This window comes from Euphorbia lathyris, chromosome 8 (genome assembly GCF_963576675.1).
Source record: "Euphorbia lathyris chromosome 8, ddEupLath1.1, whole genome shotgun sequence".
In the NCBI taxonomy this organism is placed as follows: Eukaryota; Viridiplantae; Streptophyta; class Magnoliopsida; order Malpighiales; family Euphorbiaceae; genus Euphorbia; species Euphorbia lathyris.
In genome coordinates, this window is record NC_088917.1 from 18515242 (window position 1) to 18535389 (window position 20148).

At 31.5% G+C, this 20148-nt stretch overlaps 1 protein-coding gene across 1 annotated transcript; it reads right to left on the minus strand.

Annotated features, from left to right (window-relative positions):
* Positions 1–4090: 4090 nt before the first annotated feature.
* Positions 4091–6435, minus strand: LOC136203306 (V-type proton ATPase subunit c''1). Its single transcript, XM_065994427.1, has 4 exons — positions 6184–6435; positions 5998–6075; positions 4715–4885; positions 4091–4609 (listed from the first exon to the last, which is right to left on the minus strand). Exons 1-4 carry the CDS (start codon positions 6309–6311, stop codon positions 4441–4443), a joined length of 546 nt encoding a protein of 181 aa, XP_065850499.1. The 5' UTR covers positions 6312–6435; the 3' UTR covers positions 4091–4440.
* Positions 6436–20148: the final 13713 nt, after the last annotated feature.

The window sequence follows — 20148 nt, forward strand, 5'->3', positions numbered from 1 at the left end:
TTTTGCTGCTTCATTTCGGGTATTCGTTTATCATTGAAGTGTACATGGTCGTTAATCAGTTCATTAATCAATCTAATTAGTTCATTAAAAATGGTTAACTTATATTTCTGTTGATCAACTATTAATTATTTTTTCTAGAATTTCTTTTAATCTATAATAAATCACTGGTTTATTGGTTAGTTTTCTTGTCGTTTTTTTTAGAGTTTGTCCGATTTCTCGGTTCGAAGCTCGTCAGACACGGATCCTAATCCAATTAAAGCTTTCTATACGTTAGGACTCGAACTCGAGACCTAGTTTAAGCGACTTCAACCCTTAACCACTCAAACAAACCTTAATTACTATTTTTTTCGGTTTTTGTTAATCATCAGTTTTTGAAAAACTTTTCTCAACTTCCCTTTAAAAAAAAACTTTTTTTCAGTCCATTGATTTCAATTAGCCTAGTTTTTTTGGTTTGGTTTTCATGTTGAAATCGTTTTTTTTTCAGTTAGTTGTGTGTAATCCTAATTTATAGGGAAATTTACAAAGCTAACCTAATAAAAAGGTTTATTTACATTTTTACACCTATTTTAATACATGCTACTAAATTATACACTTACAACAAGCATATTTTTCAAAAAACCCTTATTATATATATATATATATATATATATATATATATATATATATATATATATATATATATATATATATATATATATATATATATATAACTAGTAACACAACACAAAATTACAATCCAAGCTTCATCTCCTTATTTTTTTCATCTTATTTCATTCAAGTTTCATCTACAATATCATTTTCAAAAATCAATCCTTTTTTTTTGTTGTTGATTTTTAACATCATGTAAGTTTTTGTTGATTTTAAATACATATAATCATATGCAATTGGTAATTTATATGTAGTTGAAGTTAGTTTGAAGTTAATTCTAAATTAGTCGAAATTTTCAATTTTCAATTTATGATTTTAACCTAGTTTCCTTATTTAGTGATAAATTTTACTATGCAATTCGCGAATTGCTAAGTAATTTAACCTAGTTTTCTTTATTTCGCATATCGCTAATTGCGAACCTCATAGTTCAAATGCGAACTAACTTTTAACATTATTATTTTCGCAATCAATTGATAAAATTGCGTTTCATTTTTTAGGAATTGCGAATGTCTAATCATAATTATGAACTACCTATTGTGGTTTAGTTGTTTCAAAATTACAAATATGCACATTGAGTTTACCAAAATGCGAAGCTAATTCAAAAAATATTCTATGTCTTTGTTTAATATGATATATTCTAGAAATTTGGCAATGACTTTTGCTTATTTCAGTAGAAGTATGTCTACATATTTTGTTATTTGTTTGATCCAATGGAATGACCAATAAATTTTTTGGCAAATACCGTAGCATATGTGGATGGTGAATCGAAGTTGCTCCAAGTTTCAACAAAAATCAAGTTGCAAAGGTTAAAAGAGAGGATTTACACTTCTGTACGTGTTGATTCTACCTTATTTGGTATATGTATGTTCATGCAAGCAAAAGTGGTCCAAACAAAGCTATTGGCAAAGTAGTATCTATTGTTGATCGCAATGATGTACGGTGCTTCCTAAAGTATTGCTGGAAGAATCTGACCTATGCTATCCCATTATATATAGTTCTATAAAGATGTAGCAGGTGCGGGCTTGCTGGGTATAATCGGTTGAATTATCATCGCTCGATACCGAATACATCACAACCTCCAAGTGAAATCTCAAGTTCTTCGAATTTTAGGGTGTCAGGTCATGGATGAATTTTTGATCTCCGCATGTTATTTAGGATGTTATGCTTTTGTATATAAAGTAGGGTTTCTCCATAAAGACATTAACAGTGTATCTTCGAATCTTTTGTCTAGTGCTTTCTATACTTTTTCATCATGTTAACTTTTATGTAAAAATGAAAAAAATTTGCATTTCAGATAATATATTTGAATTTCAGATAATACAGTGTGCATTTCATACTTATAGTTTGCATTTAAGTAAAAATAGTATGTGTTTTGTAAAACACACCAGCTTCTCATTTCATAAAAAGTTTCACATTTACCTATTTGCGAAGCATCCAAATTCACAATTTAATTCAATTGCGAAATAGGTGGAAAATTGTGGTTCACATTCCAAATTGCGAAGCCCTTCTCTAGATTGAGGGTTTAGGGTTTTTGATTGAAAAAATTGCTTTACAATTTGATAATTGCGAAGCAAACTCATAATATACTAATTATCACAACTGAACTCTAGACCAAAAACCTACATTTTCTGTTTGAATATTAATATTATTATAATAATAATTATTTATAGTTATTTATATATTAATTTTTCTTTTATGGATTAAAAACCTATTTTGATTAAAAATTTCAGAGCCTTAAAAAAATATGAGAACTAAATTGATGCTGAACACTGAAACTTACAGGAAATCTTTTACAATAGGCTGGGATTAGTATTGCTCGTGACCACTTATATAATGCTACGTTAATTCAATTATTGATGTGACATCATCTGAATGGAAGGACCCGTACTGATTTCTCAACTTATGTTGTGTTTGTTAACATTCTAAAAAAGGGATCAATTGAATTGTATTTCCTTCAACCTAAAGCACAAAAACTAGAAGAAGATTGCCCCCCTGAATTAGTAGTTTTTTACATTGTTGTTGAACTCAATGAAATTGACTTCAATTGTTGGCTAATTAAAGTGGTAAGCAAATAAAATCATCCAATAAAACTTGGGCTGTCTGTCCTTTTAATTAATTGATGTGCTAGGCTCCATTTTATCATGCAATATCAGTACTTCAATTTTTTTTTTTTTGTGTTCTTGACAACATTTTCCAATTGATTGCAAATCATTCAAGAGTAGAGGTGGCAATTCATGTAAATGAATCATGTCAGTGATCATATTTGAAATTTAGTGTCAAATGAATCCATCCAACTCAAACAAATTTGATGTTATAATCATCTAAATTCAATCTGGTGTTTTTACATCATATTCACAAATCACGTATAATTTTACTATTATTAATATTTACTATCTCTATTAATGATGACATTTAAAATTAAATAAAAAAAAACTCAATCGTGTGTTTTTGCATCATGTTCACAAATCACATATAACTTTACTACAGTATTTCTATTAATGATGACATTTAAAAATAAATAAATAAATAAATAAAAGGCTTAATACATCATTTACCCCTGAACTTGTCCAAAAAGCTCGATTGCCCCCCTGAACTTTCAAAGTGTCTCAATAGTCTCCTAAACTTGCATAAATGTTCAGTTAGCCCCTGAACTTGCGTAAAATGTAATCAATTGATCACTCGGTTGCAAAAAATTAAGTTAAATGTGAAAAATGTATTCCACACGTCTTAAAAAAAAGTAAAACAGTCAAAGTCGAAACATTACGGTTGTAATATTAGAAAATACAAGGTTTATAGTTGAGCAAGTAATAACTTCATTTTTATTTTATTCTTGAATTATGTAATAACATTCTAAGACACGTGGAATGCGTCTTCCGTATTTAATTTACTTTTCTTTTTGCAACCGAGTGATCAATTGATTACATTTTACGCAAATTCAGGGGGCTAACTGAACATTATATGCAAGTTCAGGGGCTATCAAGACACTTTGAAAGTTCAGGCGCTCAATCAAGTTTTTTAGACAAATTCAGGAAACAAATGATATATTAATCCTAAAAAAGACAATTATACTTCTAAATATTTATGTTAATTTTAGATTAGTTGGTTAATTTGAACCGTCCAAAAGTTGGAATCATGTTCGCAGATGACAATTGTAATTTCATCAGCATAAAATTAGAATTAAGAGTCAAAATGTCCCGTAGCCCCTAAACTTGATAGATATGACCAATTTAGCCCAATTGGGCAATATTTGACAAATTAGCAAATTTTACAAATTTTATGTATTAAAACACATTGTATTCGGATTAATTTGTCAAATGTTATCAACTTAAAGGCTAAATTGATCATGACTGCCAACTTCAAGAGTCATTTTGACACTTAATTGCATAAAAAATAAAACCAAAATGGAACCTACAATATTGTGAAAACCACAAGATAAACTAAATTCAAGCTGAAAAATGATCAATGCCTTTTTATTACTAACTAAACAACACCTTCCTTCACAAAAAGGAGCACGCTACAAGTTGAACCATCTCAAGCAAAGAACAACAACATAGTCCACCCGAACAGAACCCGAAAATCGCATCAAATACCCAAGATCTTATGCTTCAGCTAATTTGCTGGACAAATTCAATCTAAACCTAGAAAGCAGAAATGGATAGCATCTCATTTCCACATAAGTTTTTACAAGCCTATCAAGAAACGTAAACGGAATAAGATACATTGTCCATTTGGCATATACAATAAAATATAGCCCTTCACCATATATGTTATGTCATGTTTTGGTGAAAACTATTATGCTTTTGTAGGCCATGTAGCTTGAGCTGACATAATAATTCCCACAATCACTCCAAACAACCCAAGTGCACTGCCAAAGATTTCAATCACAAGAATTTTCACAAAAAGTGTGGAGTTTTGAGCATCAGAAAGCGCACAGCTGCTTCCAATTACTCCTACACATAATCTGGTGGCAAAACACGAGTCATAATATGCAAACACATATAGTATATCGCATATAATTTTTTCGAAAGGTATAGTTTCTTAGAAGATAAATGATGAGAATTTGTACCCGCAGACAAGGTTTGCAAATCCTACAATGATCCCAGAGGCAAAAATTGCATATCCTGCTCTAAGAGACTCTGGAGCATGTATCTGTGAAGAAGGAACACTCTCTAGTTTTGTTTGCAGAATAATCGCCACAATAACTCCATATATAGCAACAGCCTCACAAAAGATTACACTGAGAAAAGCAAGCAATTCGACCACATTGAAATTGGCATCAAATGTCCCGAAGTCATAAAACACGCAGAGAGACTAACAAAAATATCATGATAGTCCGATAATCCCTCGCTACAAACTTTGAAAAAAGATAACTGCACATTGTGCAGTTGTATTGTTGAAATATGATAATGAATTAAAAAGTTTTACAGCTATTATTGATATTATAGTGATGTTTTCTGAATAAATAGAAGCCTGAATCCTAAGGGTCTGGTTGGATGGGGGTTAGGGAAGGTTAAATAATTGAATGGGAGGTGAGCTGAGGAAAGGGGAAGGGAGGTGAAAATACTTAACCTCCAAATCCCACCGATTTGGTAGGACTTACAACGGAGGTTTTTTAAGCTCCAATTAACATTAGAAATCCCTAACCTCCAATTAACCTTCCTCTCCCAAGCAAGATTACTTAATCAACCTCCCTTAACATCAAAACAAGCAGACCCTAAGTCCTCAAAACTACCTTTAAAGAAACTACATAAATGGTACATCCAATATATTATGAAAAGAAAAGATTAGTACCAATGTTGCACGGACACCGGGAAACATTATTTCTAACACATAGTCTTCAAACGGAAATGGATATAGACATGGACAAGGATACAAAACGCAGAAACACTACTAAAAAGGAGTGTCCGTTCAACATAGATTAGTACTGACCCTCTCAAATCTTTTCCCTTTCCAAAGATATTGGCAATTCATTCATTATCAGAGTTCTGATCATGCAAAGATGCTAGTGCTTTTTTTTATTATTATTAAATAAAAAAATCACGAGATAAAGATTCAATTTCTAGTCCTTTCACAAGTGAGGATGAATAAATAAGTTACTTCTAGATTATCTTCTACTTCCAAAGTCCAAAAGCTCCATAACTCTAGTAGGCTGTTTTCATGATTAATTGCAATTACTCAATCTATATCAGCATAGAACTTTAAATATCAGTAGGATACGAATCGCTTATATATCCATAAAAAAAACGCAGATGAACAACTGAAGAGATAAGACACTGAATCAATTAAACAAAAAAATTCAAAATCCAAATAACACAGAACGGATGTATCGAAAAACCTAATCTAGGTTACCTGATGAGATTCTTAGAAGTAATGCGGGGTGCTTTAATCGCAGCTCCGATCAAACTACTTCCAGTTATGTAAATCCCCCTGTTAAACCAATTATAAGCACCCGTCTTTTAGAGAAAAGATCAAAATCAGCACGTCTTAATGATTAATACATATTGATGTGCGATTGAATTGAAGAGAAGAGAGTACCAAGCGGCGCCGAGGACAGAGACGCCAATAGAGATGGCGATGCCAAGGGCAGCGAATGTGTAGGGCGAGATCGCCACCAACGCACGTGACCAAGAGCTTGAATCTCCCACCATGGAGTAGCCGGACATTGTTTCTTCTCCGATTATTGATTTCTAGTGGTTGTCTTTGATGCTGAACTGATCCGATGGGTGGGAGAGGAGATATCGGTGGTTCTCTGATCTGGTTTTTCGATTATGTGAAGGAAAGGAGATTGTTGGGGATATAACACGTGCTACTCGCGCGTGCGAATTATGATGAATAATATCGGAATAGAACTCAAAATTGTGATGGGTGAAACTGTGAAAGTCTAATTAACCATTAGATTGGTTAATTCAAAGCTTAATATATCATTTGTCGCGTTAATTTATCCAAAAAGTTTGATTCGCCTTTCAACTTTTAAAATGTCTTAATAACTCTTTTAATTTGTATAAAATATTTAGTTAGTTTCCTTCAAATTTGCATAAAATGTAATCAATTAATTACTTAATTGTAAAAAAAAAGTTAGATGCGGACAATGTGTTGTACACGTCTGAACAAAAATAAAACAATTAAAGTCGGGATATACAATTCTAATATTAGAGAAGACAAGTTTTATAGTTGATCAAGTAAGAACTTCATTTTTAATATGTTTTAGTTTAATATATTATGTGATGTAATAATATTCTAAGGTACGTGCAATATATCTTCCACATGTTTTTTTTTTTTTTTGCAACTGATTGATGAATTAATTACATTTTACGCAAGTTCAGAGAGCTAACTGAATATTTTATGAAAGTTAAGAGAGTTATCATAACATTTTAAAAGTGTTAAGGGACAATAAACCTTTTTGGACCTTTTTGGACACGTTCAAGTGACGAATGATGTATTAAAAATTCAATTTGCTAATTTACGGATTGATCAATTTTATCCATAATTATAATTATATTTTATGATGTCATAAATCTTATTATTAATTTTTCGCTTAAATTATGCGTTATCACATAATAAATCAAAGATGTGTACCTATATGGATTTTGTTTAATAAGTTCGAAAAATATATAGTATATGTACAACAAGTGTCTTTAATCTAGTGTATAACACGAGATTAAAAATTTTAACTTATAAAAATTTATCTATATACACGTGCCTTTGATTTACTAATAATGAATGATAACATGACACACATTGGAGATAACAAAATTTATAACGGCATAAAGTGCTTTATTAATAATGTTCTAAAAATTATGGTGAAGCTCCTAGTCTAGTGGTTGAGAGCATATCTATAACTACGGAGGTCATGAGTTCAAATCACATCCGTACGGGGTGAGAATTTTTCTTTCTTATTTAAACGTGAGCGCATTGTACGCAAATATTGAAAGATAATTGTTAGGCTTAATAGGCACCCAGCCCTCTAAACTTGTAACTTTTTTTCACCTAGCCCCCTCAACTTAGGGGACAACCTCTCAACCCCCTCAACTCTCCAAAAACATCACATACAACCCCTTACACTCCTATGTTTTGGAAAAATTTAATAAAAAAGTGACACGTTGAAGGATTTGAAGCGGAAGCATGTTGATATTTAGAAGACGAATTTTAAAAAATTTCCCTAAACAAACAATCAGTATGATCCAATCACTCTGATAAACAGTCAAACATCTGATATCTGACATCAAATCCTTAACCAAGATCATTAAGTTCTTTAATAATCAAATTGATATTTATACTACGAGATTGGAATAAATACCTCTTGTAGATTCCAATCGGGTATTAAAACTTTTCTAACGGTGAAGCCTCTAGTCCGTCCACTAAATCGATTAGATCAAGCCTTACAGAAATTCACCTTGCTCAAAGTTGAACATACTGATATCTTCCAATATCATATATTATATATACAAAACTTTATATAGTTTTTGTATATATATTCGTATGGATTGAATTCTAAATTCAAACCATACTAAGGTATGCACTAGGACATACACGTGTCCTAGTGCATGCAACCTTTTTTATTTATTTTTAATTTAATAATAATAATAATTAATTAATTAATATTAAATATAATAATAATAAAAATAAATCTTATTTTATATATATATAATAATTAATTATATTATATTATATTATATTATTATTATAAATATATATAATAATAATTAATTAACCACTTAATTAATTATTAGTATTTCCTTTAACAAAATCTTAGAGGAGCTAATTTAAAACACATTTAAATTCCAAAATTCAAGAATAATGATTTATAATTTCCTCATTTCAATGAGGTTGCCGGGACTCGAACCCCCGACCGTTTGGTCCTAGCGGCTCTGATATCATGTCATGGAACCGATTGAACTAAAAGCTCGAGCTTATAGTTAAGGCCTATTCATATATCTTATATTAATCTCCGACAGGTTGAGAGGTTGTCCCCTAAGTTGAGGGAGCCAGATAAAAAAAAGTTATAAATTTAGGGGGCTGGGTGCCTATTAAGCCTAATTGTTATGTTAAAGTTTTTTTATGTGCGGTGAATTAAATTAAATAAAAATTTAGCAATAGTAATTTTTTTTTTTTTTTTAACTTTTACTTCAAGAAAAAAGCCTAATAAAATTCTCTTCAACAATTATACGACTTTAAAAATAAGCATGGTACTTTATAACGATATTCGATTTATATTATAACAATCCTATTATTAAAATATTGGAAATTTGAGATTCTTAGGATGAGTCACATATTCAAATTGAGAATTTTAGTTCTACTTTACTTGATATGGTTAAAATTCATATACATTTTATATTCAACAATTTATTCTTAATTAAATATACAATTCATACCTATTCATGTGAGATAATGAGATAAGCTTTCTTTTTTTTTTTTTTTTTAAATGCTTTCTCAATTTCTTTTAGCACTTGAAATAAAACAGAAAATGAATTAAAAACGGATCAAGAATCGACAACTTCATTCTGATATTTAAGTTAACAAAGCTAAATGAGAAAAGCATAATGAAGAGTATATAATCTAAATATGCAATTCGAATGTTATTTTTTATTTTATTCTTTTACACTATGTACCTTTCTATGTGATAGAAGAGTTGGAATCGACGTGTCAGATGCTTAGTGGAAGAGGTTTGTTGACAACCGATGCTCACCCCATGTTGAAATGGTTGTACCCAGGGGCGGATCCAGCCAGGGCTCGGGGGGGCTCCGGCCCCTCCGGCCGCCGGCTCCGCCCTTGAGTAAATTTTGCTCGGTAGTTGATAGCCCTCCGTAATTATATTATATTAATGCGTGTTTGTAAAACTATAACATTATGTTGAGGTGGTTGGGTTGGTTAAGAGGTTTTTTTTGATGTAAAAGGTCATGGGTTCAAACCCCTTAAATCTCGACGAAAATGTAGGTGTCTTAGTTTAAGAAATCAACATTGACATATAGAAAATTAAGCAGTTTTATCATGCTAGAGGCTAAGAGTTGAATGTGCATGACCCAGCAGTCCTCCTTGACAGGTCCAAGAGAGGTTATTCTCATTCGACACCGAAGTTAGAGACCCGAAGTGGTTTAGAAATCTGTATCAAGCTTCAGTTTATGCATGAGACGAAACAATGATTAAGTCCATGCATAAGACGAAGCAATCCTCCTATTGGATCGTCTTTGTGATTTTTATGATTTTTTCAGCGCATGTGTTTTACTTTCTAATTAAAGTATGTAATGGAAATATTAAATGCATGAGGGTGTGATTTTTTATGCTGACACATCACGTGAGATCGGGGCATGACGTCACCCTCCTATTTTGACGGCTTCTGTTCCGAATTCCGGCCAGATGTTGATTGGTGTGCCTTTCTTCTTCTTCTAATCAATGCAATTAATGAACTTGTTTAGATGTCATTTATATTCTGAAGTTTTTTTCAAAATGATGTGATAGTTATTAATTGCTTCTTAAGTCCGTATTTTCAATATCTCTTTTTAAAGTCTATAAAATGGAAATTGAATACTCGACGAGATATTTTCCAAATCTGCTTGTTTTCTTCAAGCCTTCTTTAAGTTTTCTGTCCATAATTTAATAAGTATTTGTTGCCTTCATTTTTTTTTGTTTCTTTCGTTTTATGGAAACATTGCGTCACAAGAATTTCAAAAAATCTCATGTTGTTGAGATCTTAGAGGAATGTATTCCTTTTTCTTTTGTTAATATTCGCAAGACAACCGTGGCTTTCCTAGAAGATAAAAATCCAAAACAAATATTGAAAAAACAACTACTCCTAAACAAACTAATCCTCAAGTTTGAGAGTATTCGTCCACCATGACTGCCAATGAGCTCATCGATATTGTGGCCACTTCTCCCGAGCTTAACCTGTTGGAGATGAGTTGTCAGGCTGATTCTCTCATTGATGGTCACTTGGGGTGTTTTACACTTTTGTTGGAGTGGAGCCAAAAATTTCCTTTTTTATAAACTAAATATACATCATTTAGAAAATTGAATTGTTTTTATCTAATTGGAACCTAATAAACTCTATAGATTCATTACCACCATGTTTTAGTCCGATTATCACAATTTTCGCATCAAACTTTTAGTATTTCAAAGTTAAACTTTTTATTATTTAGGTACAAAGAAAAAAATTAGTGAACTATGAAAGTAATGAAACTTTGGTTTTTTTTTTTTTTTTTTTCGCATAAAGCTCATTTGGCCCCTTAAACTATTGAGTCAAAATCAATTAGGCCCCATTCTACATAAATCAACAATAAGGTCCCTAACTATGTTAAACTCTCCAATCAAGCACAAACTAATAAATCTAACCAAACAGTAACTGAACCCCAACTCTCTCTTTGTGTCTGTATATCTCTTTTCAACAGATAAAATTTATACTGTCTCACCCCTAGAATGTACTATATTACAAGCCATCATGAAACTCTTTTTGATTAAAACTATTTAATCTGCTTCCAACATTTCAAGAAATGGGCTGATTAGTAAAAATGGAAAAGATGTGATGATGTTTTTGTTGCTAGTATTTAAGCAACAAATGGGTTAATTTGAAGAGACAAACTTTTTAGTAAATGTTCTTCCTACTCTAAATGTTCCAATCAAAATTATTGGCTCGTGATGGAAAACAGAGAATGGAATCAAGGAAAGTTACAAGACATTTTTTTCCGGCACCATAGAGGAAGACAAAAGAGATAGCAGAAATTCTCTTTCATTGTTATTTTGTCCGTACAAGGGGGTAATGAACTTAGTTAGTATTGATTGAGAGAGAGACACAAAGAGAGATGTCATTTAGTTAGATATAGTTTTGGTTAGTTTGTCCTTGATAGGAGAATTTTGCATAGTTTAGGGACTTGATTGCTGATTTATATAAAAAGCTCGCAAACAGCTTATAAGGAGCTCATGAATAAAATGTTGATCTTGAACTCATCAAATTTCTGACAAACCGAACCTAAGCAGACCAAAACTCTACTCGGTTCGGCTCGATTACAACCCACCATCCAATTTTAAGCCACTAGTAAAGTTAATAGTTTAAACTTATCATACCCTTCCTCCCCTCGCCTACGGGGGGTAACAGACGGTAACATAAAATAATTCAAAAGGAGAAAAAAAGGGAGTGATCATAAAAAAATGTATATATTTGTTTCGATTTTAGAAAATGAATAATATAATTGTGTTTGTGATTTGTTAGGAGATAGGAAAGGATATTATTGATCGGTTTTCAAAACAGAAATAAGAAAAGTAAGAGGGACAACACGTCAATTTCACAATCTGATTCAGAATCAGTCGCTCTATCTAAAGTATGAGATACATGATTCGCAGATCGACTAATAAATTGAACACAACAATTATAGATATCCTTTATAAGAGCTTTAGAGTCATTAACAATTAAATAAAAATATAAAGATTGAATATCATGGATAGGTTAAACTAAAAGTTGAGAATCTAATTAAAGCGTGAAATCTTGAAACTCATTTGCCTTCAGTCAGCTTAAAGCTTTCGTCACACTAAGACTTTCGAAAATCAATACCTCATAAGTGTAAGGAAGCCTACTATTTCTAGCAAACATAAAACCAGCAGAGTTGCTCAAGATGAAACCATATCCAACACGTTGAGACAATGGAAATACATCAGCATCAACATTACAAATAAGCGAACCAGGGACAAAGGGTAACCAATGAGTTATCGAGATGGGAACAGTAGAAGCAATAGGCTGATGGGTATGGCACTGGTTCAACCGAAATAAAAAAAATGTGGTGGATGCGCTAAAAATACCCCCACCGTCGAAGAAAAGTTACTTCAAACAAGTTGGTTCTGATTACGCCATAGATCCCAACACATAATCGTCGGAACAGCAGAGTCCGAGATAGATTTATAACAAAAAATATATGCCTAAAGATCAGCTAAATTGGTAAAAAGTGAGCTGATATCCCCAATATTAGAGAAACTCCAAACATGTTTTGTAGTTGTATACTCAACAAGACATGATAAACATTTTCATCATAGAGACCACATAGAGGGAAAACCTTTGAGACTGGAACGTGTCGGGGTTTTAGAGTTGTTCTAGTTGGAAGGCAATAAGAGATAGGGCGCCAAATTAAATCTTTATCTCTAGGAGGAAAAACTAATTTTCACACTTTTTTCGAGCTTTTTTATTATGAGCTTGGACAGAGAGTATTTTGTATCATTCCTTCATAGTATATCGTCCTCTCATTGCTTTATATACTCGAGCCACTAGGAAAGTAGGATGATTCAAAAACATCCACCATTGTTTTGTAAACAGAGCCAAATTAAAATCCTATCATTTTTCTGAAACTCATTCCACCAACAAATTTTGGAAGACATAATTTATCCCAGGAAATCCATTAGATGTCTTTGCCATCTCCACCATTCGAGCCCCATAAAAATGAGTTCACTAAACACTTAAGCTCCATACAAAGTAACTCAGATCTTGAAAAAAATTTACTCATTCATTGATAGTTCCAACTTAGAGTACTCATTAGTTCCGACAATTACCAGCTCGTCAAAAACGAGATATTCTTACTCGGTTTTAAATACCAACTCGTCAAAGCGAGATATTCTTACTAATACATGTCATTTTTAAATACTTATTAATTTGTCATTAAAAAAATAGAAAACTATCATTAAGAAAAAAAAAGGCTTAATGCTTCTCCAGCCTCATTAACTTGTTCAAATTGGTCATTTTACCCCTCCAACTCATCGAACGTCCTATTTACCCCCCTTAACTCTATAAAAATGGTATTTCTCACCCCTTTAACTTGTCCAAATTTGTCATTTTACCCCTTATCAACTCATCGAATATCCTATTTACCTCATTAACTCCATAAAAGTGGTATTTCTCACAACTTATGATCCTATTTATCCTCTTAACTCCATAAAAATGGTATTTCTTATCCCTTTATAGTAGTAAAAAAAGTTGAAAAGAGAAAGAACGAATAAAAAATACAAATAACAAAAACGTTAATATAAACAAGTTAAATACATTATATGTAGGGATAATGTACCAAAATAGGCCTATGATTTTTGGAGAAGTATCAATTTAGGTCCCACTTACAAAATAGCATAAATATAGGTTTAACGTTTAAAAAAGTTATCAATTGAGGCTTCGATAACGGATTGTAAGAGGTAAAAAATACCACTTTTATGGAGTTAATGGGGTAAATAGAACATTCTATGAGTTAAGGGGATAAATGGACAAGTTGAGAGGGTGAGAAATACAACTTTTATGGAGTTAAGGGGGTAAATAGGACATTCGATGAGTTGAGGAGGTAAAATGACCAATCTGAACAAGTTAAGGGAGCTGAGGAAGCATTAGGCAAATAATAATAATAATAATAATAATAATAATTGTCTTTAACATAAGAAACGGAAAAAAAAAAATAAAAATTCAATTAAGAGAAAGAAAGGAGGGGGGGTCGACATTAAAAAAAACAGAAAATTGTCATTGAAAAACCCGAAAGCCTTGGGATTCCAACGCTCCAACGCAAATGAAATAGAGATTAAAAAAAACGACGGATCGAGGCCAAACATAAACGGAGAGATCCGATCCGAGTTCAGTTCAGTTCAGTATCAATCAGTTCAGTTCAGTTCAGTAACTTATCATTACTTATTATAATAATAATGATAATTATTATTATTATTATTAGAACCATTATTTTTTTTTTGTAAGCTTTTTATTTTGATGACGCGAAGTTTGGGTGTCAGAATTGGTTATCCACATTTGCTATTACGGTTTTTAATCTTTGGAAATGGAGGAATATTGAATTGTTTAGTGAGGGATATGACATCCCAGGTGATAGAGTCAGGTTTATAAAGTTTATAATTGTTTCAAATCATCTGTGTTGGGGATAGTTATGAGTTTGTTCGGAATTACCTTCGTTTGGAAGAACGGTTTTTGTGTTGGGTCAAGCCGCCGGAGAATTTCGTAAAGTTAAATATTGATGGCTCCCATAATAAAGCAACTGGCGGCATTACTTCAGGGGGGATTCTACGGGATTGTAATGGTTTGTGGATTGTAGGTTTCAACCAATGTATTGGGATCGGTTCCTCTTTTGAAGCTGAGCTTTGGGGGTTGCATACTGGTATCACTCTGGCTCTTAGTCGTCGCTGCCTCGCGCTGGTTGTGGAGTCAGATTGCTTTGAAGCTGTTAGAATTGTAAATCAAGCTTGCCCGTTACACCACCATTCACGGGCCCTTATTCAGGGAATTCAATCTCTCCTCCCTAGTTTTGATAAGATTTCCATATCCCATATTCATAGGGAACAGAACAGATGTGCTGACCTCCTGACTGGCCTGGCTCGCTCATTACCTCCTGGGATTCTGAATTTTCCTTCTGCGCCTGTTGTGCTGAAGGATGTTATCCGAGATGATTTCATGGGTGTCTCTCTTTCTAGAGACATTGTTATTTAACTTGCTTTTCTCTTGTTACTGTCTTTTTTTTTCTTTCCTCGTTTTACCAAAAAAAATAAGCTTTTTATTTTAATTATTACTATTTTTAAAGGATTATATTATTATTTCAGTTTCAGTTTCAGTTCAGTTTTTTTCGATAAAAAAGAATAGAGCCTTACTCTAAACCCTTGAAACAAACGTCCCCTAACCTTTCATAACCTTCATCCAACAACACCTTAGCCCTTGTTTAGGGGGTGTTTGATTACCTACTTTTCACCTCATGTTTGTCTTTTACTTTAAAGGCAGAGTTTTAGGTGTTTGGTTAGACATTTCCTATTTGCATTTTATGGCTAAAATGTAGCTTTTTTCTGCTTTTTGAAAAAGCAGTTTATTCAAATAGCAAATCATAACAATAAACAGCAACATCAAATAACACGTAACAAAACGAGGCCTTAAATAATGTGTGATTAAAGCACGTTAAGTTAGAGTAATTTAAGTGAAATATGATAATGGATTGTGATATCAATCATGAAAACTCTCTCAATTTGGATTGTTGAGAAATCTATGTATTTTAAAAATTATATTTTGAGTATTTATGGGCGCGTTGAGCCTTCTACAGGCCTCCATATTATTTTGTTTGAAGATATTTGTGATACCAGTATTCATATGGATCGTTAAATCTAGGTTTATTAAAATTCTAAGTTAGAGATTCAAAACATTCTAAGACTTAGATTTAATAAACTTAAATCTAACGGTGAATGAATTTATTTGGTTATTAAGATCCATATGAACACCGCTACACCCAGATGATCTTCAAATAACTTTTGTTCTTTTTTATTTTGTTTTAGGTTTTTTCTAGTTTTATAACTTTTTCCAGTGTAACCAAATTTTTTTTAAGAGTAGAATTTTAATTGAAAGTGAAATCATATAATGAATCACTTCGGGTGGATTAATTAAATTTAAAAAATATTAAAATTTTCACCATTGGATGAATTTTACATTTCATCATTCAATGGTGAAAAAAACGAAATAAGACTTATTTTGTTAAAAACAAAGTAAGTATAGAAGGCAATGCTTACTTTGTTTTTTACAAAGTAAGCTTTACTTGTATGTTTTCACCATTGGATGAATTTTACATTCTATGGGTGAAAAAAACAAAATAAGAATAGAAAACACATTAATTAAGATAAAATCAAAATGAGAATTAATATTATTTAATTAATCATATATTGTTTTATTTACCTATAGTGAGTCGTTTCTTTTCACCACCAGAAATACCTCGTCTCATTTCATCACCAATCATCGTATCAGCACATATTTCAAGTCCTACAATCTGTCAATGCTCAATTAATTAATAGAATATCATGTACTAATTGATTAATATATGAATTTTAATCCACGATTAAATATTACCTTCAGAATGTAATCTGTAACTATATTTGTTTCTTGCCCTGCTAATGCTGCTGCCTGCATAAAATAATTACTTGATGGATTAATTATCATATAAAAAACACTTTAAATGACAAGTCTTTAAATTTTCAGAATTTTAAATAATGACCTCTTAATTATTATTTTTCCAAATTAAATATTTGAATTTAATTTTTACACACATTAAACTTTTCGTTGATAGATTTGTTAGCCAAGCCGTTAATGAAGTACTGTGTAAAATTTAGAGATCAAATACTTAATCTTTGAAATCGTAAAAGTTTAAAGACGCATGCTGTGACCTTTTTTTACTTAATTAATCATTTTATTATTTTTAAAATATAATAAATAATCATTTCACTTTTTTCTTCTAAATTTGAATATACATAATATTAAAGAAATTGAAATGAAAAATAAAAGATGTATGAAGATGATTTTGTGTTTCTAATGTTAAACAATATCATTTGAATTAAGGATAAAGTACAAATCAACTAAAGAATATAGAATTAATTAAATTTAGAATTTCACTTCCAAATAAATATATAATAATAAATAATAAATATATCAATTTTATATTATATTAGCTGATTATAATAAATTAAATCTCTCCAATTCATGCTCTTTTTTATTATCACAAGCAAAAAATCATATTTAACCTCATGTTTATAACTTTTATTTATTAAGTTTTTTTTTTTTATAGAAACACTTATATCTTTAATAAATGAACAAGCAAGTACAATAAGAAAAACACAAGGAATAAAACCTTACAAGAACCATAAAAGCACAAAAACAACTACAAATAGTAAAAATAACCATAAAAAGTATTAAAAACAAAAAAGAACAAGAAAATATATACTTCTCGTAATTCCAAATCCATAGAAAAGCATATGCAAACCAGTCATCATCATTTAAGCCGATCTGAACATTCGGATGTGAATCCTTTCTTTTGTCGCAACCACGTAGATCTATTGATCTACGAACAAGATAAACCGCTTCCGCTCGTGCTAAATTCGAAAAAGGTATAAACGAAAGAATAATGGAGAGCCGATACAATTCAGACGAATAAAGAGATCAGATGAAGTATATAAACACAGACAGAAAAAAAACAATAAAAAGATACAATAAATCTAACCGGTGGAAGGAGGAATGAGGAAGACAAACTTCCTTCTTCCTCTTTAAAGTAGATTCAAAAAATAGGAAAAGTCGTGTATTTATTAAGTTCTTAACTTTTATACGTATTTATTAAGTTCTTCACTTTCTCAGCATCCAACAAATTCTATGCAGAAATGAGGTTATTGATTGTAACTCAATAAGAATATGGTATCATTTGAAATTTTTGAAAGTTTAGGGAACAGTTGAAATTTTAAATCAAATTCAGGGACAACATATGTATTAGGTCCAAAATTGCTTAAAGTTAAAAAGACAAAATTTTACCAATACTTACATTAAGAGCATATCTACATTTCACCAAAATATTAGGGATAAATTTAGATATTATCCCAAATAACAAAGTGGTGGGATGTGAGCAAGTAAACAATTTAAACCCTTCTCAAGCTCGAAGTTAGGGATGTAAACAAAACAGAGCGCGGTGAGGGATGCATTTCTCATCCCTGTGTCCCAACTAGTTGGGAATTCCCGTCCCCATCCTCTCGAACTAGATAGGAACAAATTTATCTGGACCCCATCCTGCGTGGAATCTTCATTCTCTGTTTATAGATGTTCTAAAAACCTTATTTTCATTTCCCGTTCTCGCGAGGAATCGCCGTTTATATTAAAAAAAATTAGTAAAGACTAAAATATTTAAGAAATAATAGCTAATAATACCAAGTATTAACTATCATCCTCAAATTTTCCAAACCACTAAAAACTAAAAATTGAAAACAACTCATCACCTAATTAAAATGTACTTAAATCATAAAAAAAAAAATCAGTTATCATGAGAATAATCGGGGATTCTCGCCGGGAATTAACAAGGCGGGAATACCTTTCTCCATCTCCACCCACGGGGGATAAAATTATATTTATCTCCATCCCCATCCCATTGGATCCTTATCGAGGATTCTCCATTCCCCGTCGGGACGATGGGAACGGAGAATCCGCCCCATTTACATCCTACTCAAAGTTGAGGAAAGTCTCAAGACAGCGTAAGGACTTATCATATTGTCACTAACTTTTCAAATATAAGTACAGAATCACTGGTTGTTGAAGACGAAACAAGTATTGCATTTTCAAGTCCATTAGCAGAATACAAGATCACTTTTTTTATATATTAATTAAAGTGATCAAGATTGTTTCTAATTTGAAGAAGGAAAACATCAAAACCCATCTGTCCATCAACTTATTCAGCATCCTCAACTGTTTTATATTCTGTAGTAGAGAAGAACCTGAGAAAAATCACAGTAAGAATGCAATTTTTGAACATATGTTGAGATAAGAAAGACTAGTAGTATTAAATAGAGATCAACTATTTCTATTTCTAATTAGAAAATTCTAAATAGAGATTAACAAGTCAAGTAACTTACTACTTCCTTTTCTTTAAATTGCAAACTTGCAAATTTTCATGATTTTAGTTTGGATGCGTTAAAATGTTTTAGATTCATTTAATTTCGGGTATATAACACTCATGGCTTCTCAAATCTGGTCGTTGAACTTCAAAACCGCCTAAACTTTGACATTTACTAACATAAAACCCCTCGTGAAAGTAAATCACTACAAAATAGAAAAGTCTAAAAATAAAGTTGTTTAAATCACATTTGTCATGAAATCACGTTTTCGATTTTCATAAATCACTTTTTTCAGAGTTTTCTCTCCCTAAACAACCACTTATACTCTCCTAACTGAACAACACATGAATGACCTCAAATACAAAAAAGTACAAGAATAAAAAATTTGCTTAGAATGACATTTCCGACATCTCTACAATGAAGGGGTTTTTTATAATAAGAGCTGGGACGGTGCAAGGCTAGGCGACACACATCCCAACGAGGTTGGTACACCCGACACCTAGCCCAGCAAAACCCAATAAATATACAACAACAACAACAAAGCCTTAGTCCCGAAATGATTCGGGGTTGGCTAACATGAACCATCATATAAATATATAGAAAATCCAATAAATATATAGAAAAATAAAAGTGTTCAACAAAAAGAGGAAAAACTAAGAAAAACGAAAATGTGCAACATTACAATGAAGGGTTACTTGTAATTGAAGTGATTAAAGGTCAAGGGAATTTTATGTTAGTAAAGGCAAAAATTCATGTATGATTTTAAGGACAAAGTTGAGAGACCATAGATGTAATTTATCTTTCTTTTTTCGAAACGAAGGGAGATTATCCTTCTAATTGGAAATAAAAGTAGAAATTAGAAGTCTATAGAAGCAAAATTTGAACTGCAAAACGTGGTACACAACCAGGGTAAAAGGCAAAAATTTGAGGGAAACGTGTGTGAGAAAAATTTGGACTTTTGACAATTAAATGTAGAAGAAACCAGAAAACTGGGGAGAGAAAAGAAATCATGGGATCATGGCAAAAATGGCTGAAAGTTAGTCTAAATTCTTTCTAGTTTATGAGACATTAGCTATGCAAGTAGGACTAGTAAAACTATTTATGGTTGAGCTAGGAACCTTAAAAGAATTTTCAATCTTTAATCCTCTTGTT

Coding starts and splice junctions, on each gene's coding strand:
- LOC136203306 (XM_065994427.1), bottom strand. CDS start 6,311: ATGTCCGGCTACTCCATGGTGGGAGATTCAAGCTCTTGGTCACGTGCG. Junction 6,076..6,183: donor TCTGTCCTCGGCGCCGCTTG/GTACTCTCTTCT, acceptor TTGGTTTAACAG/GGGGATTTACATAACTGGAA. Junction 4,610..4,714: donor TTTGCAAACCTTGTCTGCGG/GTACAAATTCTC, acceptor TTTTGCCACCAG/ATTATGTGTAGGAGTAATTG.